General features: G+C 45.5%; 2 protein-coding genes across 3 annotated transcripts in view; one reads left to right on the top strand and one right to left on the bottom strand.

Annotated features, from left to right (window-relative positions):
- LOC127002435 (innexin inx2-like) overlaps positions 1 to 15,948 on the bottom strand; it is a 47,792-nt gene extending 31,844 nt beyond the window's left edge. Inside the window, exon 1 of the mRNA XM_050868401.1 lies at positions 15,471 to 15,948. Coding sequence (XP_050724358.1) covers positions 15,471 to 15,851 — 381 coding nt within the window. The 5' untranslated portion in view covers positions 15,852 to 15,948. The remainder of the gene's footprint in view (positions 1 to 15,470) is intronic.
- LOC127002431 (uncharacterized) overlaps positions 1 to 24,760 on the top strand; it is a 64,307-nt gene that overhangs the window by 22,624 nt on the left and 16,923 nt on the right. The gene's annotated exons all lie outside the window — the stretch shown is intronic.

Consider the following 24,760-nt stretch of genomic DNA (forward strand, 5'->3'; position numbering starts at 1 on the left):
CCCACATGCTGTCTTACTGATATGGGTAGGCAGTGGCTGAATGGTAGCGTGCTGGGCCCACATTCACCACGTGATGGACGACACGAGTTCGAATCCCCACGCTACCACCTGGGATTTTTAAGTCACCGCCGAGTGGCTTAAAACTACACACATGCTGTCCTGAAGACCACCCATCAACCCGGACTCTAGAGGAAACCGTCCAAGTGAATCAAAAAGGAGTTCCGGGGGGCAGCATGAGCCAAGAGAAGATGGCGCCACTATAAACACTTGCCTGCGCCATGACGGGCTGGGGCCGAATACCATCCAGGCCCCTCAAGCAAGCCTACCGGCGCTAAAGGCGTAGACGTAAAAAAAAAATGTTATTCATAGCTGTGTTCTCCGGCGTCGACAGAGTTTGCTATGAGTTATATGATCGCTCCCTTGATTCTGGTACCAGGATCACCAACAGCTCTCCTGAATTTTGCAAGATCTAGAAGACTGAGAATAGCAGATTCTTGGTACCAGGGACCTGAGTTGCACTGCAGGACTTGACACATCAGGAAGCAAATACTCGTCAGGGATTCATTCAGAACTGCAGGGTTTTCTGAGTACTGATTTTTTTTTATAACTGGTCATAGACTTATTGCTGCAACACTCCCGCTTCATGTCAGGTCAAGTAAAATCTGGATATGCAATAATTCTGTGTTTCATCTCGAGTGGCTGAAAGACATGTATGCAGTGAAAGTTTCAAATCGGTTCAACGTGCTCAGAACCCTTGAAAACCTTATGAAACTGTAGGAGGCAATGCCATCACGAGATTAATGTAATATTGTAGAAAATGAAGGCCCCAGCTCTGGATAGTCAACTACTTTTACAAGGAAATCAACAGATGAAGCCTCAGCCGTCTTGTCAAAGGCGGAAGATTGACCTGCCTCGCCAACGCAAGCATGTGATAATTTTAGAGGTTGTGGCATCACTTATATGTCGAAAGCTGACGCATGGCTCAAAACAAAAACAAATCGCTGACTGAGCTTGGGCACGCGACTACGGGGGTCCACCTGCGCATACGGTACGTCCAATAGCTTTGAAATGTTAGTATGCTGTTTGTTGGTGTAAGGGTACGATATCCTGTGAATTTCTTGAAAGTTGGGTGAAGTTTAGGGGAAACTCAACAAAGCGTAGGCTAGTTTTCTGTCTTTTGTTTCAAAGACTTTATTTTTCAGTTAATCGCTTTGAAAATAATACCATAAAAACCTTGTTTACATATCTACATTTGACATTTATAAAGTAGTAGACTTTTTGTTTTGCCTTTGAAAAAAGAAATTGCAATTGTTTTTCACATAATTTTCTCCAATCTGTGTCCCGTTTTCTTTTTACATTTTTTTGAAATTTTATAAATACGAAATATTGCCCTTTAGTTGTAGCTTTAACTGATACCTAACAAAAGTCGGTCAGATATTGGCTCCTAAAGATTTTTTCCATTTCATCCATGTCTTGCCATTTGTATTTATCTGATTGGCATAAAATTTTCACATATGATTGCGTATACCTTGTTGACTTACTGGAGAATGATAAGGCATCTGGTCTCCCTTTATAAAAAAAAAAAAGCATTAACCCGGTAGCAGCGACGGGTCAAATTTGTGGCTTTACCGTGTACCAGCGACGGGTCAAATTTGTGGCTTTACCGTGTACCAGCGACGGGTCAAATTTGTGGCTTTACCGTGTACCAGCGACGGGTCAAATTTGTGCCATGAAATAAACCCCCAAAATAGATGATACATATTCTGATCACAAATGCGTTGATATATATTATGAAATGGTTTGTGTGAGTGATGATTTTTTCTCATTTTTCTCGTTTAGAGGGGCCTTAAGAAACATGATCCCCGCTGCTACCACCGGGTTAATCAATCAAAGGTGAGGGTGTCAGAAGGTCAAGGTGTTCCTGCACGACCGTACTGGGCAATCTGTCTCTGAGAAAGCGACACGGTGATGAACGTTTCGCTTGTGTCAGGCTCAGGGTTCACACCTCTGTGGAGAATCTGTTGTCGGAGCTGCAGTGATGTCTCGTGTGGCAATGTAGCTGATTCTGCAGTTGGTGGTGATGTAGGTGGTGGTGTAGTAGGTGGTGACGGAGCAGGTGGTGGTGCAGAAGGGCGTGATGAGGTACTAGGTGGTGGTGGAGCAGGCAGTGCTAAGTCTATATACACCAAGTCAAGTCACACGCAGATTTGTGGGAGGAGACACGGCCGAGGCGTGGTTTATGCGTGACACTGCTTGGAGCCAAACTAGAGAATGTAGAAACAGGGATTTAGACAAAACGGAGAAAGGGGGACTAATTTAAATCAATCACTTCATCATGCCCTCCCTCACACCCCACACCGCCGTTTGTAGGCATTGAAATTACAGTCACGCAATAGCACAATAAAAAGACACATTTTTTCGTCAGTGGCTTGCCTGAACGCACTGTGAAAGAAGGCGAGAATGTACATCCAAAGTGCACATACGGCCCCAACTTTAGTCACCCCTGAACTGGCGGGTATTTTTTTTTTTTTGGTTCCAAGTGACGTCATCCCGCTGCTCCGCCCCAAAACCGCCTCCTGCGCGTACCGGTTGCAGTTTTGAAGCAAAGTGACTTGACTTGGTATATATAGGCTTAGCTTCTACCCTGCTCCCTTGCTGGTTTTCTGAGTCTTGGCCGCTCCATCTTGCTCCATAAGCCCTCTTGATGTTGATGGCTCTCTTTTTGGTCGTCTTGCGCGCTTGTACGTCATTGGTAAGGACATTTTTTTGGCTGGAGTGCAGAGGAAAATATTGGGCACCCTCCCCGTCGATGTCTGGGTCGGGACCAGGGGCACAGGGGGCACGTGCCCCCCCCCCCCCCCTTCAGGAACTCCTTTTTTGTGGGTTTGTTGGAAGTTCTCGAGAATGACATGCCGTGCATGGCTGTGACCGCCCAAATAGTGTAGATCAGCGGTTCTTAACCTGGGGGTCGTGACCCCCTGGGGGGTCGTTTGGGGTTTCTCGAGGGGTCGCGGAGGATTTGGGAGAAAATAATTTATTTCATGTATGTGAAGCGGCCAGCTGCTGAAAACATCAACCACAATCAGTCAGTCAGTCAGATCATAGCTACGGGGGGTTGGGGGGGCGGGGTCTGTATGTGCTCCGCTCCTGGCTGTGACTCCCAAGGCGCAGCAGTAGCACCAAGGTTTTGAGTCATGAAAGTATGAGGCCAAGCAAACTGAAGGTTCATTCTGAGTCTTACCACAGCCAACTGGTGCACAAAAGCTTGGACTACTTCAAGCGAAAAGAAGCTGCTCTGAAGGCCAGTCGCATCGATTCCACTGGTCAGTTCGCTCGTCAGAACAAAGCAGCGCTGGAGGCTTCATACAGAATTGCTCTAAAAAATCGCGCAGACCAAGAAGCCTCAAACCATTGGTGAAAATCTGATTAAGCCTTGCATTCTGGAAACAACGAAGGCGATTCATGTAGAACAGCAGGCACACAAGTTGAGGGCAATTTCACTTTTGAATGATACAGTCAAGAGGAGGATCTCGGACATGAATGAGGATATTCTCCTCCAAGTGGTGAGTGCTGTGAAGAGTAGTCCTGTTTATTCCTTGCAACTGGATGAGTCGATAATGTTACCTCATGTTCCCAACTTATTGTTTATGTTCGCTACCTCGACAAGGAAGATATGAAGGATGAGTACTTATACTCTGAGCCAGTGGCCACAACAACTCGTGGAGAAGATATTTTCAAAATCCTAGAAGCCTTTCTCCTTATTAAACATGGGCTGAGTTGGGAAGCACTTGTCGGTCTGTGTACAGATCGGGCTCCTCCCATGATTCGTGAAGAATGTCGCTCCGCATGTCTCCTTCACTCATTGCATGATTCATCTTTATGCTTTGGCGATGAAGACTCTCCCACCTGGACTTCAATAAGAGCTCACAGACGTTGTGAAGATTGTGAACCATATCCGAGGGAGCACAACAACTTTAAGGATTTTTAAAGTGCTTTGTGAAGAAATGGGCTCTGTCTTCTCTGTTCTCCTGTTTCACACGGAGGAAAGTTGGCTCTCACGTGGCAAAGTTCTGAATCGCGTGCTGCAACTTCGAGAGGAAGTAACGATGCTGCTGCAAGAAGGTCGTACCTCGAAAGAAAATCTTCTTCACGAAATGATGCAAGATATCTGATTTCTTCTCTGAAGTGAATTCCCTGAATATTTCACTCCAAGGAAACCTTGCAATGCTGCACACAGCTCGTGACAAAGTGGCAGCATTCAAGTGTAAGATTCAACTTTACGTGAAAAGAGTTCAGGACAGTGACACAACTTTCTTCCCTCATATGACAACTATCCCAGATTCAGCGGCAGAAGCTGAATGCAGTTTCCGTGAGGAGATCTCAGCTCGTCTTCTGGCAGTGAATGACGCCATCGAGAGTTACTTTCCAGGACTGGACGACCGCTGTACTGATGCGTGGATCTCCAGACCCTTCTCAGTGAAGGACAGTGCCATCTGTGATACTGATGTTGCTGCGAAGGTAGAATTTCTTCAAATTCGTGAGGATACTCAGTTGAAAGTCGATTTTTCTAAACAAGAGCTTCCGACATTTTGGGCGACACTGAATGACGACTGTCCTCTTCTTTCGGTGCGTGCACTGACCATACTGGACCTCGACCTATCGCTGCGAGGCTGGATTCTCATCAATGATGGCACTGAAAACAAAGGCACGCAGTAGACTTGTGACTGACAGCGACATGAGGTGTTGCCTGTTGAGCACTGCTCCTCGCTTTGATGACTTATGGCTGCAAAACAATGACGTCAATCCTTCCACTGACTGAATAAGTAGGTTTTATTTTATGTGCATTAGTTCTATGGATTTTGAAATAGCACTTGTAGGGGATCTGTGGCATTTTTCAAGGTCTTTTATTTGTAATATTTTTTTTATAAATCAGGATCTTCATATAGTTTTGTTTTACCTTACCTTTACACAAAGGTCACCTTTACAAAATTTATTATAGGGGTCACGGCAATACCCTGGAGAGTCTCAGAGGGTCATGCGATGAAAAAGGTTAAGAACCACTGGTGTAGATCCTTATCAGTATTGAGACAGACTGGTAAAGATTGTGCCGCCCCCCCCCCCCCTAACTGAAATCCTGGCTACGCCCCTGGTCGGGACCAAAGAGACTAGTATAGGAGAGGGGGCCTCTATGGGAGACCGCGGGCGGGTTGGTGGTGTATGTCGGTTCCAACAAATAGGATAAGCAGCGTTGTTTACATCCAGGCGCCTCCCCCCCCCCCTCTCCAGACACCCACCCCAACCCCCAGTACCCATCAGCAGTGTTGCTACATGGAATCAAGCAGCAAATGTTGCTGCTTTTTTTCTTCAGTCTGGTTATTTCCCATTTTAGATAAAAAAAAACATATAGGGAGGTAAATATTAAAATGATCAGTAAGAACAATATATATTTACCAGGTAGATATAGCCTGGCTGCATGTCATGTTAGTAATGCTATTATTGTACCGTAGTTTTATTATTTTCTCTGCATGTGTGGGAGGCTACCAGTGGTTAGATGTGTGTTATGTGTTTAACCTTTCTGTACACATACTGGAATGAACCAAGGTTGTAGCCCTACTGCCGTTCTTTGTTCATTGTTTTAGCACGCACGCTGACTTCCTTCAGTAATGATTTACATCGAATCATTGGTTTGTAGGGGAAAGAGTGGGTGGATAAAATTATCTCGGGCTAACATATACTGGTTAAAAATATCGCTACTTGTAGCGGCATCTTTCTCTGCTCTATTGGCAACGCCGCCGCGTTAACCTGCCGGCTGAACCCCAGCCTCGGATCATTTCCCGCGGCGTCTGTGGTGAAAAAGAGGAGGACGCAGCCTGGTGTGAAGCTCCATTTATTCCGGGTAGCGATAGTGAGAGAGAGAGAGAGAGAGAGAGAGAGAGAGAGAGAGAGAGAGAGAGAGAGAGAGAGAGATAACGATAATGTGGAAATTCTAATTATTTTCACGCTGACTGCTCTTCAGAACTTGCTAACTGCATACCTCCCCTCCTCCTGCGGCCCCGCTGCACTAGATTTAAACATTAGAACATAGGGAGACTGCAAGAGGCCGAATGGTCTACACACGGCAGCTCCACATTCCCCCCCACTACCACCTGTCATCCTCGTCCATGTAGCTATCAAGTCTACTCTTATAACAAGCTATCGTCCCTGCACTCACTATGTGATTGCTGAGTCTGTTCCATTCCCCCACCACCAATGGCTGCCTATTTCCCTCCTAAATCTATACTTTTCGAAGTTGAATCCATTACTGCGTGTTCTATCCTGCTGGCTACTCTAGCTCATCCCTATACTGCCCAAACTTCTTATGCAAAAGTTAACCAGCATCTTCACTCTTTCATCCCTCACACTGATAAACTCTGGAACAGCCTTCCTTCGTCTGCATTTCCTCCTGCCTATGACTTGACCTTCAAGAAGAGTGTATCAAGACAACTCTTCACCCGAAATTGACTTCTCTTTCGGCTACTCTTTACTTTTGTCTGTTGCGGGAGCGGTGAGTAGCCCTTGAGCTGTCTCCTTTGTTTAATAAAAAGAAATATAAGAAAATAAATAGATGTTGGCTGCCAATGCTTCCAACACATACTGGTGCCATATCTACAAGTGGCTGGTGACCGTAAGTATCTCAGCAACCTGCATGCATCTATGCCATCCCTATCACGGTGCATGGAGCAAGCTTCACATAACACTCAGACAGAGACAGCTCAATTATGGTTATATTTCAGACTCAGTTAATTGCTCAGTCTATTAGGTACAGTGCTGTTAATATTGTAAGGGTTAGTATTAGTACAATTAATGTATTTATTTCCATTAATTAATCAATATTTATATTATTATATTATTAGTGTTTGAAAATTCGAATATTAATATTAAAATAAACACAATGTCAGTGCAGTCAATTTGACTGTATAACGGCGAAGAGAGGAATAGAGAGAACACTGATGATGGTAGTAGAAAGCACACAGCCGACCCTCCCTATGACCATAGGCCTGAGCCACCAAGTGCCACCTCAACCTCGATAGAGAGACGATCGCCCGTTTTTTCGTATCTTCTGTACCCCGATCGCCGTCAAACTTTAGTATGTATCACGGTAGGTATGGGTTGTACGTTGGCTTCGTCCGTGAGGTGTAGCAATAGCAGAAGTTTGTGATAATGTTTACCATAAGTGAGGTATCTTGACCGCATCTGTCAGGAGGCACTGGAAGGGCAGAACAGACCCAGCCCCGATAGAGACGAGACGTGTGCTCGTGCCCTAGAGACACAAGAAGCAAGGAGACGAGCCACGAGAGCCAAGGGGATCGAACCCGTGTGCTAGACAGCGACGAGCCAACTGTGGAAGGAGCCTACTGTTGTTGAGTTTGGAGAAGGACACGTTTTGGTATGTTAATAGTTGTACTGTTTATTTGCTTTATGTATGTTGATGAGATAATTTATGTCATATGTGTGCTTTGTAAGGAAGAGTGATTACTCAGGAACGCTATGTATATATCGTTAAGGCTAAAGGAGTTAACTGTTATATGTTATTTTTCGTAACACAGACCAAGACATGGTAGAGTTGTTTGTATTGAAGAGAATTACGCAGGAATTCATGGTCTAATTTATTTAAGTTTCGTACGTCTAAGACTTATTGTTAATTTGCAGAAACGATTACACCAAGACTGATGTGAAGACATACTGATTAAAATTGAATTCAGTCAGTCTGGGAGTTTCAACCACCTTAATACCCGGGAAAGCAGTACGGCGCCTACACACAAATATCAGAAATATATTTATACTCATTAATTATTATTGCTTTTCTTATTATTGATTCCTTCAATGTCCCGGCACTTTGACATCTAGTGCTTTTCCGTCTAGCAGCCAATGTAGTGGCCTTTCTGATTGTGTATGTCCTAAGTCCAGCTCGGTGAGACGACCTGAGGATGTACTTTTCCGATTTCCCGTGGAATGATTACTGCTTCCAGGAGAGAGACCCCTCTGTGTGTGCCCAGCGCATCACAGAGGTGATTGTCTCTGGAATGGAGTCATACATTCCACGCACTTTCTCTACTCCCCATGCTAAAAAGCCTTGGTTTAATCACGGTTGTTTTCGTGCTATCAAAGATAGAGAGGCAGCTCACAAAAGGTACCAGAACCTTCGAACTCCCACTAACCATGATCTGTACATTCTCTCCTGGAATCGTGCCAGATCTATTCTCCGACTTACCAAAAACTCCTTCATCCATAGAAAATGTCAACACCTTGCTTTCTCTAATTCTTCCAGAGACTTCTGCCATCTAGCCAAAAATGTCTCCTCCAATTTCACTTCTTCCTCTTTCCCTCCTCTCGCTAACCCTGACGGCAGCACTGCCGTTTCTTCTATCTCTAAGGCTGAAATCTTCCCTCAAACTTTCTGTAACAATTCCACTCTGGACGATTCTGGGCATATTCCTCTTACTCATCCCCCCTCTGACTCCTTTATGCCTGTTATTAAGATTCTTAAGAATAATGTCTTCTATGCCCTCTCTGGCCTCAACTATCAGAAGGCTTATGGACCTGATGGAGTGCCTCCTATTGTCCTTTAAAACTGTGCTTCCGTGCGGACACCCTGCCTGGTCAAACTCTTTCGCCTCTGCCTATCAACATCTACCTTTCCTTCCTGCTGGAAGTACGTCTTCGTACAGCCTGTGCCTAAGAATGGTGACCGTTCCAATCCCTCAAACTACCGCCCTATAGCTTTACTTTCCTGTCTATCTAAAGCTTTTGAATCAATCCTTAACCGGAAGATTCAAAAGCATCTTTCCACTTCTAACCTTCTATCTGATCGCCAGTATGGGTTCTGCAAGGGGCGTTCTACTGGCGATCTTCTTGCTCTCTTAACTGATTCTTGGTAATCCTTTCTTATCCATTTCGGTGAAACTTTCTCACTTGCGCTAGACATATCGAAACCCTTCGATTGAGTCTGGCACAAGTCTTTGCTTTCAACACTGCCCTCTTTCGGATTCTATCCCCCTCTCTGTACCTTTACCTCCAGTTTCCTTTCTGGTCGTTCTATCTCTGCGGTGGTAGACGGTCACTGTTCTTTTCCTAAACTTATCAACAGTGGTGTTCCACAGGGTTCTGTTCTATCACCCACTCTCCTCCTATTATTCATCAATGATCTTCTTTCTATAACAAACTGTCCTATCCATTCATACGCTGATGACTCCACTCTGCATTATTCAACTTCTTTCAACAGAAGACCCTCTCAACAGGAATTACATGACTCCAGGCTGGAGGCTGCAGAACGCTTAACCTCAGACCTTGCTATCATTTCCTATTGGGGTAGAAGGAACCTTGCGTCCTTCAATGCCTCAAAAACTCAATTTCTCCACCTATCAACTCGACACAATCTTCCAAACACCTATCCCCTATTCTTCAACAACCCTCAGCTGTCACCTTCTTCAACACTTAATATCCTCGGTCTATCCTTAACTCAACATCTTAACTGGAAACTTCACATCTCTTCTCTTACTAAATCAGCTTCCTCGAGGTTGGGCGTTCTGTATCGTCTCCGCCAGTTCTTCTTCCCCGCACGGTTGCTATCCATATACAGGGGCCTTGTCCGCCCTCGTATGGAGTATGCATCTCACGTGTGGGGGGGCTCCACTCACACAGCTCTTCTGGACAGGGTGGAGTCTAAGGCTCTTCGTCTCATCAGCTCTCCTCCTCTTACTAATAGTCTTCTACCTCCCAAATTCCGCCGACATGTTGCCTGTCTTTCTATCTTCTATCGACATTTTCACGCTGACTGCTCTTCTTAACTTGCTAACTGCATGCCTCCCCCCGTCATGCGGCCCCACCGCACACGACTTTCTACTCAAGCTCATCCCTTTACTGTCCAAATCCCTTACGCACAAGTTAACCAGCATCTTCACTCTTTCATCCCTCAGGCTGGTAATCTCTGGAACGATCTTCCTTCAACTGTATTTCCTCCTGCCTACGACTTGAACTCATTCAAGAAGAAAGTATCAGGACACCTCGTTTCACGTAATTGACTGCTCTTTCGGCCACCTCTTCGGATTATTTAAAGGAGCAGCGAGTAGCGGACTTTTTTTTTTGTTACCTTTTTTTGTGCCCTTGTGCTGTCTCCTTTGCTGTATATAAAAAAAAAAGTCTACAACGCTCAGGGCTTCGAGAATGGCACCCCGCAAGGGGACATTCTTAGCCCGACACTCTTCAATGTCTTCATGGAAGTCCTTGCCGGGCTTCCACTTGGCCGCAACGTCACCCTCCTCAGCTACGCCGATGACATCGCGCTTGTCTCCGTAGGTATGGTCAACAGGCTTTCATGGGCACAGAAGGCCCTCGACACAGTCATCGCTGCCTATAGAGACCTAGGTCTCTCGGTTTCAGCCGGGAAGTCGAGGGCGATGTCAGTCCTCGGACCGACCCCTGAGCAGAGCCTGGGACCCAGGGTGTACGCCTCGAATGGTGCCCAGCGTACCAGTACCTTGGTGTCTGGTTCGACCGAAGGCTCACCTTCTGGAAGGAGGCTAAGTACCTGAAAGTCAGGATGAAGAGCCCGCTCTCCGTGATGCGGAGGATGACGACCACGAAAGCGGGAGCGACGTGTGCAGGCCGTCCGTTCCGTTGCGGATTACGCGGCGGTGGCAATGGTGTCCCTCTCAGGCAGCGTCAAGGTGTTCCTCGAGAGGAGCCAGAACGACGCATTGCGGCTTATCCTCGGAGACCCCAGATGGACAAAGCTTGAGGCTCTACGAACTGAGGCTGAGCTCCCTCCACTGGTACTCCGGATAGAGCAGATGGCAGCAGCATGGGCAGCCAAAACAGTCGTCAGACTGTCCCTCACCCCGGCAAGATAGAGGTTGTTAACATCCCTCGCACAGGACGACAGGCTTTTCACCGACAGGACGTGGGCAAGAGGGTTAGCGAGAGCTACTCGAAACTCACTCCCGAACGTGGACCTAGTGAATAGAGGACCCAACGAGAGGACAGAGGGCTACGTTGACCTACTGCCATGGACAACGGATGTGGCTCGCTTCAACATCGAGCCCCCACCACGCAGCAAGCAGCAGTGCTCACGCGAGACTCTACTCACTCACGCAAGAGGAACCCTTGCCCGTACATCTACGGATGGGGCAAGTGTCTACTACACGGACGGATCCGTCGACCGAGAGAGAGGCAGAACAGCGGCGGCCTTCGTGAGCAGCGAGGAGACACATGGGTGGCGGACCAGCGACCCCTGCTCTACCCTTCAGACAGAGTTATAGTCTTCCAAATATGTCGAGGCCGGTCTGGCGTAGGCTCCCGCGGGTCCTTTCCTCTCGTCTGCTCTGCCACACAGTCCCAACACCTATCTCTTCCTCTCATATGTAAGCTATAGGTAACATATGAGAGAAAAAAAAAGGTGTTGGGACTGTGTGGCAGAGCAGAGGGGAGAAATGGACCCGCGGGAGCCAACGCCAAAACGGACTCGACAATTTGGTTTCACTAAAGTGGCTCTCCTGACGGCGCTCCAGCACGCCCTCCGCGCCGACAGCAAGGACGTGACAGTCTACACTGACTCGATGACAGCATTTCAGACACTTAGACGCGACACGATACGGGACAACGTCAGACTGGTGACTATGACGCTAGACACTGGCGCGCCTGCGACGCTACGAGCGAGCCGTGACGTTCGCCTGGATATCCAGTCATGTGGGTGTCCCGGGCAACGAGCCGGCAGCCAAGCAGGCGTTGGACCAGGACCAGCTCGTGATCGAGGTCCCAGTTAGCATGCAGCACCTAAAACGACTAGTGAAGAGGACCACCGGAAGACGCGCGCTTGCTCTAGTGAAGGACGCGGAGGCCACCTCAGCGTCCCTTCAGTGGTACGCCACCGCCACTGGCTACGAGACCATTCTCCTTCCCTCATCCCTGGTGAGGAGGAATAGGGAAATGATCCATCGACTGCACCTCGGCTACCCGAGCGTCCGCTTCCTAGCAGCGGACTACGAGGGTGAACTGTGCCACCACTGCCTGGAGGATACGAACGAACCTCTCGTTCACTACCTCCTGGGATATGTGCAGACATGCCCGCTAAGGACGATGGCGGCTAGAAGGGTCACACCCCCTGCAGCGAGAGAAGGACGACTGCAGCACGGATGGCAAGGCACCTGACAGACGACCTTGGGCCTCCTACAAGGCTCCTACGACAAACAGAACCAACGAGCTAACTGTTGAGGCAGAATGACAGGGCGACGGTTGGGGCAGCATGACTTTTTCTATTTTATTTTTTCTTTATTTATTTATATTTTTTTCTTTACCTTTTTTTATCTTTTATTTTATCATTATTATTTCTAAAATTATTTCTCTCTTTTCTGTTTCTTTTTCCTCTTTTTTTATTAGCTTTATCTTTTTTTCTTATTTAATTATTTGTATTTATTTTCGTTTACTTGTTTATTTATTTATTTATTTATTTATTTATCTATTTTTATTTTATTTTTTTATATTATATTTTATTTTATTTTTTGTATTTCATTTCATTTCATTTTTCTACTTTATTTTCTTTTTCTTTATTTTTTTATTTTTCTTTATTTATTTCATATATTTGTTTATTTATTTTTATTATCATTATAATTATTATTATTATTATTATTATTATTATTATTGTTATTGTTATTGTTAGTATTATTGTTATTATTATTATTATTATTATTATTATTATTATTATTATTATTATTATTATTATTATTATTATTATTATTATTATTATTATTATTATTATTATTATTATTATTATTGTGTTATTATTATTATTATTATTATTATTATTATTATTATTATTATTATTATTATTATTATTATTATTATTATTGTTATTATTATTATTATTATTATTATTATTATTATTATTATTATTATTATCATTTTTGTTATTATTATTATTATTATTATTATTATTATTATTATTATTATTATTGTTATTGTTGTTGTTGTTGTTGTTATTATTATCATTATTAATATTATTATTATTATTATTATTATTATTATTATTATTATTATTATTATTATTATTATTTTACTCTCCTTTCTTCATCTCCCAATCTCTCCGACTATACTTGCGTGGTTCGAATGCCGCTTTAAATAAACGATCCCCCTGCTATACAAAGGTACTTTCCTCTGTCACTGACGTGCCCAGCGCATTACTCTCATGGAACACCCTCCGCTCCGCTCGCATCCCCTGGCTGGACCCCCCAAAAATGTCTTCTTCCGGTACCTTCCACTTTACTTGCGTGGTCTCTTCCCTCTGTCATCTAGCTGTTTCACCTGTTACCCTTATGGAATCCCCTCCGTTTCCCTCGCCTCTCTCTCCCTATCCAGGCTGGACCCCACCAAAAAGGTCCCTCCGCTATACGGGGTACTTCTCCCCCCATCCACACTTTAAATAAACGTGCAAACCACTGTCACCCTCTGACTTCCTTATTTTCAATTATTTACACCTTCCTTGGGGCCTGGTGTTTGGTTGGTCGCTCCTGGCGAGTCGTGCGTTGGCCGCCGGGGCCGTGCGGGGTGCGGCCTTGGCGTCTGGGGGCGTGGCGTAGAGAGACAAAAGAGAGGTGGCGGTGGTGTAAGATTTATGCCCTAGGAGAGAGAGGCGGACAAGCCTATGGCATATATTATAGCCCGCGAGGGTTGGAGCCCCTCAAAACCAAACGAACGAACGAACGAACGTGCACCAGTCATTCTCTCTCCTACTAGCGAGCAGACAACAGCTCATCCTCTGAAGAAGACATCAACGCCACTGGAGAATGATTAAGAAACCCGAAATCGCGATACGGCAAGAACGATGACCACTTATTACGGTGAAGTCGTCACCAAACTGACAAAAGAGAATAAGACAATTATTCGAGAGAAAGAGAATTTTCTTAAGAAAATAAACAACACCGAGCTCACTGTCACGTTCAACCAGACATGTTTAAGAGAAAATATCCTACCCATATATACCCTCAATAAATATATATATATATATATATATATATATATATATATATATATATATATATATATATATATATATATATATATATATATATATATATATATATATATATATATATATATATATATATATATATATATATATATATATATATATATATATATATATATATATATATATATATATATATATATATATATATATATATATATATATATATATATATATATATATATATATATATATATATATATATATATATATATATATATATGAACATAAGAACGCAGGAGTCTGCAAGAGGCCGGTAGGCTTGTACAAGGCAGCTCCTTTGAACCTAAGCTTGTATTTTTCGTACATCAAAGAAATAGAATAAACTTACATTTAAATTTTGATACACACACACACACACACACACACACACACACACACACACACACACACATATATATGACACTCTCATAAGCAGGTCTGGGTGCGAGAGGGATTTAGGGGTCTTAGTGAGCTCTGATCTCCGTCCAAGGGCACAATGCATTCAAGCTAGAAATCGAGCAAGTAGGGTACTGGGATTTATTTTAAGGAACGTAAGCAACAGAAGTGCCGAAATCTTCCTCAAACTATATTTAGCATTAGTTAGACCTCATCTTGACTATCGCTGTCCATGAATTTATCTAATCTATTTTTTAATGTGACAATTGTATTGGCACTCACCACATAACTGCTAAGCCTATTCCACTCATCCACAACCCTGTTAGTAAACCAATGTTTGCCTATGTACCTGTTGAATCTGAATTTATCCAGTTTAAACCCATTACTACGTGTCCTACCCGCTTCTCTTACCAACAAAACCTTATGAATATCTCCCTTATGAAAGCCCTTCATCCATTTATAAACCTCGATCATGTCTCCACGCACCCTTCGCCTTTCTAGAGAATGCAAGTTTAACTGTTTGAGTCTTTCCTCGTATGACAAGTTTCTCAACCCCTGAATCATCTTAGTCATCCTCCTCTGCACCGATTCTAACATTTTGATATCCATTCTATAGTAAGGTGACCAGAACTGAACCGCATAGTTAAGATAAGGTCTAACTAATGCTAAATATAGTTTGAGGAAGACTTGGGCGCTTCTGTTGCTTACGCTCCTTGAAATAAATCCCAGTACCCTATTAGCTCGATTTCTAGCTTGAATGCATTGTGCCCTTGGACGGAGATCAGAGCTCACTTAAACCCCTAAATCCCTCTCGCACCCAGACCTGCTTATGGGAGTGTCATATGTGTGTGTGTGTGTGTGTGTGTGTGTGTGTGTGTGTGTGTGTGTCAAAATTTAAATGTTAGATTATTCTATTTCTTTGACGTACGAAAAATACAAGGTCAATACACAGATAGCAATTACTAATTAATATTGAACTAACTCAAAGGATGTCACAAGAAAGATATCTCGATAACTATAAATGACCACTTACCTGAAGTGACAAAAAGAGGACGACCCATTGATAATACTTGTGGTGCCTCACGCTGTAGAGCTCAGGATCAGCACCGGGGCGCCGCATACCTTCATAGTTTGCCACACCCGGATGCGCCACTTCCTCCCCAACCCGGGCTCCGTTAAGCGCTGGGAAGGTGTACGTGGAATGGATCCAACAGTACATATCAATTGTGTGACTGTTTAGTGACTCAACGAGACAGTCAATTGGATCACCAAAATAATGCGTTTTAGACAACAACAAACTGAATATCACTAATAGCACCATTGTTACTTTGTAGTGGAAGAAGAAGAAAATATTGTCGATTTTGATGTTTTTGATAGCCAGGAGATTGCGTATACTTTCTATTGTGTAATGCATTTCGAGATAAATGAGACCAAAGGTAAAAAATAAAGAGGAGAGCGCGGGAGTGGTTTGAGCTGCGGTACCCAACCTCTCCCAACGAGGAAGACGAGGCAACTCCAGCCTCCATGACGCGGCCGCCAGTGCTCGCCCCACCCTTCATCAAGAACTCACGCTGCATGTTAATGTTTCTACCACATCTCGCCAAGAGGATGATTTCAGTAACAGATCTTTAGGGAACTTTAGGTTTATCATTCGACAGAAGGAATCCAGGAGCTGCGTGTGCAAAAAAGGAACGCTGCAAACCCTTGACGTGTGACGGGGAGCCGCGTGGGAAGAGGTGTGGGATCAGCCGCCCACGCTGTAAGGTGAGCTCATGCCTCTGATGGGTGTGCCGTGACGGAATAAACACATCTGCCTGAGGAAAGGTGAGTGCTTCGTGATGCTAATGATGCTACTGATGCTGCTGCTGGTGAGTGCTTCATGACGCTAATGATGTTATTGATGATGCTCCTGGTGACTCTCATATGCTAATGCTCATGTTATTTGTCATGATGATGTATGATTGAGTGATTGATTGATAGTTTAGTGTTGCAAGTAAACAACAAAGGAGAAGGGAGGAACATGCCATCCCAACCCCCAGGCAGGACAGAGTGTGATTATACAACTAAAGATACATGTGGAAGGAGTCTTGATGATGTATATGCTGATGAGGATATAATGCTGATAAATGGTGATGTTGATGATGAAAATAATAATGATGAAAATTATGATCATGTCTGACTGTGATGATGTTGATGATGACAATGAGATGTGTGCTGATGGACAGGTAGATGAGGACAAAGATAAAGATGATTATACAGATGGTGATAACGAATGGATGGAGGCTGTGTTGATGAGCTATAGTCTTTTCAGTTTATCAAGTCATCATGGGTGTGCCCAGCTGAGGCCTATGGGTCGTATTTTAAAACATTTCGTCGCCCAAGTTCACATATTTGACATGGCTTTCGTAGGAGCTGTAGGCCTTTCCAGGGGTAGTTTTATGACCCTGGAGGTAGTTTGACCCTTCCTCTGTGCCATGAACCTTAAAAACACTCATGAAAACCCGATTGATCCCCTCTTTGACCTTTTGAAATAGGTGAAGTGAGAAGCAAGAGTGCCTTATTTTTTTTTTTTTTTTTTTTTTTTTTTACAGCAAAGGAGACAGTTCAAGGGCACACAAAAATCAAACATTAATAAAAAAAAAAAGCCCGCTACTCACTGCTCCTAGAAAGAATCCAAAGAGGTGGCCGAAAGATAGGTCAATTTCGGGAGGAGAGGTGAGGAGAGGTCGTATTTTAAAACATTTCGTCGCCCAAGTTCACATATTTGACATGGCTTTCGAAGGAGCTGTAGGCCTTTCCAGGGGTAGTTTTAAGACCCTGGAGGTAGTTTGACTCTTCTTCTGTGCCGTGAACCTTAAGAAACACTCATGAAAACCCGATTGATCCCCTCTTTGACCTTTAGAAATAGGTGAAGTGAGAAGCGAGAGTGCCTTATAATACCAGCCATAGTCTTTTCAATTTATCAAGTCACTATGGGTGTGCCCACCTGAGGCCTATGACCCCTACCTGCGTTACCACATCCCTCCTCTATCACTCGCTCTCCTTCCCTCCTTCCTCTCCACCTGTCTTTGTCTCTCTGCCTGTTATATTTTGTTCCATAAAATTCCCCTGCTGTGATATTTCTGCACCACACACAAGAAAAAACTCTAGATGATGGTTGACCGGTGAGGTGCCATTGTCACCCAATTTGAAGACTCGTTTGCATTACTGGTCGTATGGCCGGAGCCAGGGAGGAAGAAATGAAACTACTTGAAAAACGTCACACTTATGGAGAGAGAGAGAGAGAGAGAGAGAGAGAGAGAGAGAGAGAGAGAGAGAGAGAGAGAGAGAGAGAGAGAGAGAGAGAGAGAGAGAGAGAGAGAGAGAGAGAGTTACATAGAATTACATAGAAAATCAGACCACACAGACCCCATGGTTCAGACTAGGTGGTCTGTCCTTAAACCTAAGTGATTTTACATTAATCAGAAGGCTCCAAAACGTTGCATTTCTACTCTAGTTGATATTAAGCTGAAGGAAGTGACGGTCGAGCTTGTTTTTGAAGGAGTCAATCGTGTCGTGGAGAGAGAGAGAGAGAGAGAGAGAGAGAGAGAGAGAGAGAGAGAGAGAGAGAGAGAGAGAGAGAGAGAGAGAGAGAGAGAGAGAGAGAGAGAGAGAGAGAGAGAGAGAGAGAATTACATAGATGTACATAGAAAATCAGACCACACAGACCCCATGGTCCAGACTAGGTGGTCTGTTCTTAAACCTAAGTGATTTTACATTAATCAGATGGCTCCAAAACGTTGCATTTCTACTCTAGTTGATATTAAGTTGAAGGAAGTGACGGTCGAGCTTGTTTTTGAAGGTCAATCGTGTTGCACTGGACCACTGATGGTGGGAGCTTATTCCATTCTCGCACTACAACGTTGATGAAGAAAAATTTGGTGCAGTCTGAATTTACTTGTCTACATCTGAGTTTTATGCCATTGTTCCTTGTGCGTAAAGTGTCATCGATCATAAACAATGTTGATCTGTCTACATTCGTGAAACCATTAAGTATTTTAAAACATTCGATCAGTTTTCCTCGGAGGCGACGTTTCTCAAGAGAGAACATGTTAAGGGTGGAAAGCCTTTCTTCGTAGGATTTGTTGCGCAAGGAAGGGATAATTTTCGTTGCCCGACGCTGAACACCTTCTAATTTAGCAATATCCTTTGCATGGTGGGGAGACCAAAACTGTACCGCATATTCCAAGTGGGGTCTGACTAAACTATTGTAGAGCGGAAGTATTACATCTTTATTCTAGAATAAAAAGTTTCTTTTAATGAAGCCTAACATTCTGTTCGCTTTATTTGCTGCATCGATGCATTGCTGTGAGAATTTTAGGTTTGACGCGATTTTGACCCCCAAGTCCTTGACGCACTGAACGCTTTTGAGTTTAACGCCGCGCATTTCGTAATCGAACTTCTTATTCCTCGTTCCAACTTGAAGGACCTGGCACTTGTCTACGTTAAAGGGCATCTCCCATCTATCCGACCAAGCTGAAATTTTGTGCAAATCGTCTTGGAGGCTTTGCCTGTCTTCGTCAGTCAGAACCGAGTTACCAAACTTTGTGTCGTCTGCAAATTTACTAATGCAATTATTGAGTCCAACATCCACGTCGTTGATGTAAATAATGAAGAGCACTGGGCCAAGAACCGAGCCCTGAGGGACGCCACTAGTGACCGGCGCCCACTCTGAGTTAAATCCGTCAATCACTACTCTTTGTTGTCTGTTGCTCAACCAATTCGCGATCCATTGGTTTACTTGACCGTCAATACCTATTTGCTTTAATTTGTAAAGTAATTTATGATGTGGGACTTTATCAAACGCTTTCTGGAAATCAAGATAGACTACGTCCAGTGATTTGGTTACGTCATAAACAGTGAAGAGGTCGTTATAAAAGGTTAATAGGTTTGATAGGCAGGATCTTTTGTTTCGAAAGCCATGTTGTGAGTCCCCAATTAATGAGTGGCTTTCAAGGTAACTCACAATTTTGTCTCTAATTATGAGAGAGAGAGAGAGAGAGAGAGAGAGAGAGAGAGTCAGAATCAGAATGCTTTATTCCATTAAAGTACAATGTACAATGGCTTTTCTCTTAATTATAAATATTTTACATGTAATATAGATATCATATATAAGATTTTCTTTAACTAATCTTTCATCTTAATTACTAAACATTTACATGGGATATCATATATAGGAACTTACTAGATATAATACACATATACGAGATAAGTGTATATTACGTCCTTCACGCGTTCTTTAGCAAAAGCCTCCTTGAAGAGCGTGAATAATTAGGGCTTTCTTGAAGCTCGTGAGAGACGGGAGTTCTTTTATATAAGGAGGGAGCTTGTTCCATGCTCTTGGTCCACTTACTAGTCCGTTTGCTTCCAGTTGACCCAAGAAGCCCCGCCTGCTATCCTCCTACTGACTCCACCTAAATATGTGGGATTGGCTGGCTAGGGAAGTGGGAGGTGCAGTACACTACGTCAAAGTTCGTTTGGTGACAAGGCTGTCCACCTGGTGTGCTGGTGAGGTGGGGTTGCGGGGGTGGCCAGGTGTCCTCTGTGTTTGCTTGTTAGGATGTTTGTGGAGGTAGCGTGACTGGAGATGTTTTTTGAGATTTTCCTTGTTAATGTGTCCCTGGAGAGGCGTACACTGGCCAGCCATGGCACGGAGTTGTCTTGTGGCCCCTAGTCTGATAAGCATGGATCCTTGGTGCTGGCCATAAGCGTAGTAGCAATCCTCATCAATGTTACCATCCCCCAGCCTGAAGAGCGGGTCAGGGTTTATAATGGGTATTTCGTTTTCATTACCCCATTTTTGTAGGTGTTCATTGAAGTCATTTATTTTGGCCTGCAATGTATCACTCTGCAGGCTTGGCACCAGCTGACTGACATAGATGTCCATATTTTCGTTTTTCGTTTTTAGTTCACTTATCAAGGCTCCGAGGTTAACTAGGGCTACTGTGTACTCGGATCCTTCCAGAGTGTCAAAAAGGCCAGCGTAGATTATGCAAGTGGCGGGAGACCAGGAGACCTCACTGTCGGGTCAGCTAATGTCAGGGGACTGCGCACAAAAGTTGGCGACCTCGCCCACAATTTTGTCCTGCGCCATCGAGCCCACGTTGTTGTCGTGACGGAAACGTGGCTCACTGAGGAGATGGAGGCGACGTTTGGCAAAATCCCGGGGTACTCCCACTGGGTGAGGAAGGACAGGAGACCTGAGCAGGCGGAGGCGTGGCTGCCTGTTTAAAGGACTGCCTGAAGGTACTGGAGCTTGAGGTGACGCTGACTCACCAAGCGGAAGCTCTATTCTTCAGTGCAGCATTGACGGACAACGGTGGTTTTCTCCTCTTTGTCATGTACCGCCCCCCTAGGCAAGGGCGGGCTCCTCTGGATTGCCTGACAGAGGAGGTCGACACCCTGCTCCTGCGTCACCAGTGCTCCCACGCGATGGTGGTGGGAGATCTAAACTTCCACCTGGAGCAGGGAGCCTTCGACAATCTACTGACGGTGCAGGGTCTGGTAAACCACGCAATCTGCCCCACACATCAGCGAGGAGGACTACTGGACCCTGTGCTATCGGACCTCCCCTATGCTAGCCTCCGCTGTCAGTAGCTGGGGCCAGTGGGCAGCTCCGACCACTACGCCGTATTGGCTTGGATTGAGCTGAACACAGAGAGGGTAGACGCTGTCCCGCGCACCATCTGGATTTGGGAAAGGACCGACACACACTGAGACACCCCGTGGAGGACACAGACTGGGAGACCCTGTTGGTGGGTGACGCCGAGGCCAAGGCACGGGCTCTCATCACAAAGCTCCTTGCCCTCCAGCAACAATGTGTCCCCAGTAGGGTGTACCTCGCCAGGCCTATAGTGACCCCGCTTGGTTCGGTTTCCGATGCAGGGTTGCTGCCGAGGCCAAGCATGCCGCCTGGGAGAGGTACAAGCGTCATCCGACACGCCAAAACATAATCCAACACCGGGAGGCCTGCAAACGAATGACAGCTACCTGCGTATGGGCGAAGATGCGACAGAGAGAGGACCTGCAGCGGAAACCTTGCGGCCCAGGAGTCAGTAACAAGACCTGGTGGAGTCTCGTTAAGGAGCGGCAGGGGGCTAACCAACCCCATGCCGTCCCTCCACTCACCAGGCCTGACGGATCGACGGCCACAAGCAGAGATAAGGCCTTACTCCTGGCTGAACTGTTCGCCAAGAAAATGGAGGTTGGTGACCCGGACGACCCGCACCTGTGCTGCCCAAGAAACCGACCGTATTGTCTCTTCTGTGTCGGTGACGGCAGGACAGGTTCAGCAGCTGCTAAGCGCGCTGGACGCGGATAAAGCCATTGGACTGGATGACATCAGCCCGCGGCTCCTCAAGAATTGCGCCAAGGAGCTCTCAGGTCCTCTCCCCGGCGTCTTCACGTCTTGCCTGAGGGAGTGCAAGTGGCCCTTAATATGGAAGGAGGCGCGTGTGGTTCCGGTCCACAAGAAAAATTCGAGGTCTGAGCCAAGCAACTACAGGCCCATCTTCTTGCTTTCTGTGGTGGGCAAGGTGCTGGAGCGTGTAGTGGTTGGAGTCATCTGTCAGCACCTGAGCGAAAGCCATCTCCTCTCAGATAGACAGTTTGGCTTCAAGCGTGGCCGGTCCACCGCTGACCTCCTCCTCATCCTCTCCAAGGACTGGCAAGACGCACTGGATGAAGGCCTGGACACACTCGTGGTAGCCCTGGATATTGCTGGAGTTTTTGACAGGGTTTGGCACGCGGGGCTCATTGAAAAGCTTCGCGTCAAGAGTGTCCAGGGTTCCCTTCTGATGCTGCTCAAGGATTACCTCCAGGGGAGGACCCTTCAGGTGGTGATCAACGGGCAGGCATCAAGTTCTTTACCAGTGCAAGCCTCAGCTCCACTGGGTCCCGTGCTCGGCCCAATCCTGTGGAACTTATACTTCGATGACCTCCTCCGAAAGCTATCAGCAGTGGCAGCTTACGCCGATGACTGCACACTCTCCTGCTCCTACTGCCGCCTCGACAGCCAGCGCGCCGTCGGAGAGATCAACGGGCAGCTCAGGCTGGTGGAGCAGTGGGGAGAGCAGTGGCAGGTCACCCTCACCCCGGAGAAGACGCAGGTCTCACGGTCCCAAGACGCATCTTGAGAAGTCTCAGGCAAGCTGAGTCTTGGAGGCAAGAGTCTACCCCTCCAAGACCACATTAAGGTTCTGGGAGTGTCTATGAACCAAAGCCTGCGCTTCGACCATCACGTCCCCTCGACCCACGGGGCATCCTCGCTCTCTACGAGGCACAGATACGGTCGTATTTAAAGAACGGTGCCTTGTGCTGGATGTCGAGTGCTGCCACCCACATGCAGAGGCTTGGTGCACTGCACCGACGAGCACTGCGTCTGATGCAGGCCAGCGAGCATCCGGAGGAGTCGGCTGCCATCGTGACGTCGCTGGAACACCGCCGTGACGTCTCAGCACTGGCGGTGTGCCACAAAGAGCAGGTGCAGGGGGTTCCCCACCTTAGCACCTTCAGGCTTCCTCCACGCACTGCCCAGAGGCTCACCCGGACTGCACTCTAGAGTGACCAGCTTGTGGAGGTGCCTCTATCTCACTAGAGGCAGCACCAGAGCACCTATACAGCCAGGACCACATGCCTGTGGAACTTCTTTTTTTTTTTTTAAAAAAAGGAAACTGTTCAAGTCCGTAAAAATAAAAGAAAACAATAATAAAAAAAGCCCGCTACTTACTGCTCCTGAATAGAGTACAGAGGAGCGGCCAAAAAGAGAGGTCAGTTTCGGGAGGAGAGATGTCCAGATACCCTCCTCTTGGAAGAGTTCAAGTCGTAGGCAAGAGGAAATACAGATGAAGGAAGATTGTTCCAGAGTTTACCAGTGTGAGGGATGAAAGAGTGATGATGCTGGTTAACTCTTGCATATGGGGTTTGGACAGTATAGGGATGAGCTTGATTAGAGAGTCGTGTGAGGCGGGGCCGCGGGAGGGGGGGAGGCATGCAGTTATCAAGTTCATCAGAGCAGTCAGCGTGAAAATATAGATAGAAGATAGAAAGAGAGGCAACATCGACGGAATTTAAGAGGTTGGAGACTATCAGTAAGAGGAGGAGAGCTGATGAGACGAAGGGCCTTAGACTCCACTCTGTCCAATAGAGCTGTGTGAGTGGAGCCCCCCCACACATGAGATGCATACTCAATACGAGGGCGGACAAGGCCCCTGTATATGGATAGCAACTGCGCGGGGGAGAAGAACTGGCGGAGACGATGCAGAACGCCCAACCTCGAGGAAGCGGATTAAGTGAGAGGGGAGATGTGAAGTTTCCAGTTAAGATTTTGAGTTAAGGATAGGCCGAGGATGTTTAGTGTTGAAGAAGGTGACAGCTGAGTGTTGTCGAAGAATAGGGGATAGGTGTTTGGAAGATTGTGTCGAGCTGATAGGTGGAGAAATTGAGTTTTTGAGGCAGTGAAGGACACAAGGTTCCTTCTACCCCAATCGGAAATGATAGCAAGGTCTGAGGTTAAGCGTTCTGCAGCCTCCAGTCTGGAGTCATGTACTTCCTGTTGGGATGGTCTTCTAACGAAAGAAGTTGAATAATGCAGAGTGGAATCGTCGGCCTATGAGTGGACAGGACAGTTTATTATGGAACGAAGATCATTGATGAATAACAAGAAAGGAAACTGGAGATAAAGGAACAGAGAGAGGGATCGAATCCGAAAGAGGGCAGTTTAGAAAGCAAAGACTTGTGCCAGACTCTATCGAAGGGTTTCGATATGTCTAGCGCAACAGAGAAAGTTTCACCGAAACGGCCACGAGAGGATGACCAGGAGTCAGTTATGAGAGCACGAAGATCGCCAGTAGAACGACCCGGCAGCCACACCTCAAGTGGAGAGCATGAACACGCAGCAGGTGAAGCAGGCTGCTCACAGCTGGCGTGAGGGACACCCGAGTGCGTTAGTGTTACAAATCTAAAGTGACAAACTGACACTAGTACAAATTGTTTTACATGTTTTTCATTTTTTTAAATTTTTATTTTGTATTTGTATATGCTTCTATAATGTGTGCAACAGTCGACAATTGATTTTGTCCCATACAAAGGTCTTCATATAGTTACATCTAAAAAGTGTAGTTTTGAGCCTCCTTTTTGTACAGTAATATTATGTCTAAATAAGCGAGAGAGAGAGAGAGAGAGAGAGATGAGGGCGATGATATCCACTAGTCCTGCCAGCCACATCAAAAGTGATGTGATACATATGAGAATAAAGTAATGGAGATGATTATGATGATAGTGATG

Source organism: Eriocheir sinensis, chromosome 23 (assembly GCF_024679095.1).
Source record: "Eriocheir sinensis breed Jianghai 21 chromosome 23, ASM2467909v1, whole genome shotgun sequence".
NCBI lineage: Eukaryota > Metazoa > Arthropoda > Malacostraca > Decapoda > Varunidae > Eriocheir > Eriocheir sinensis.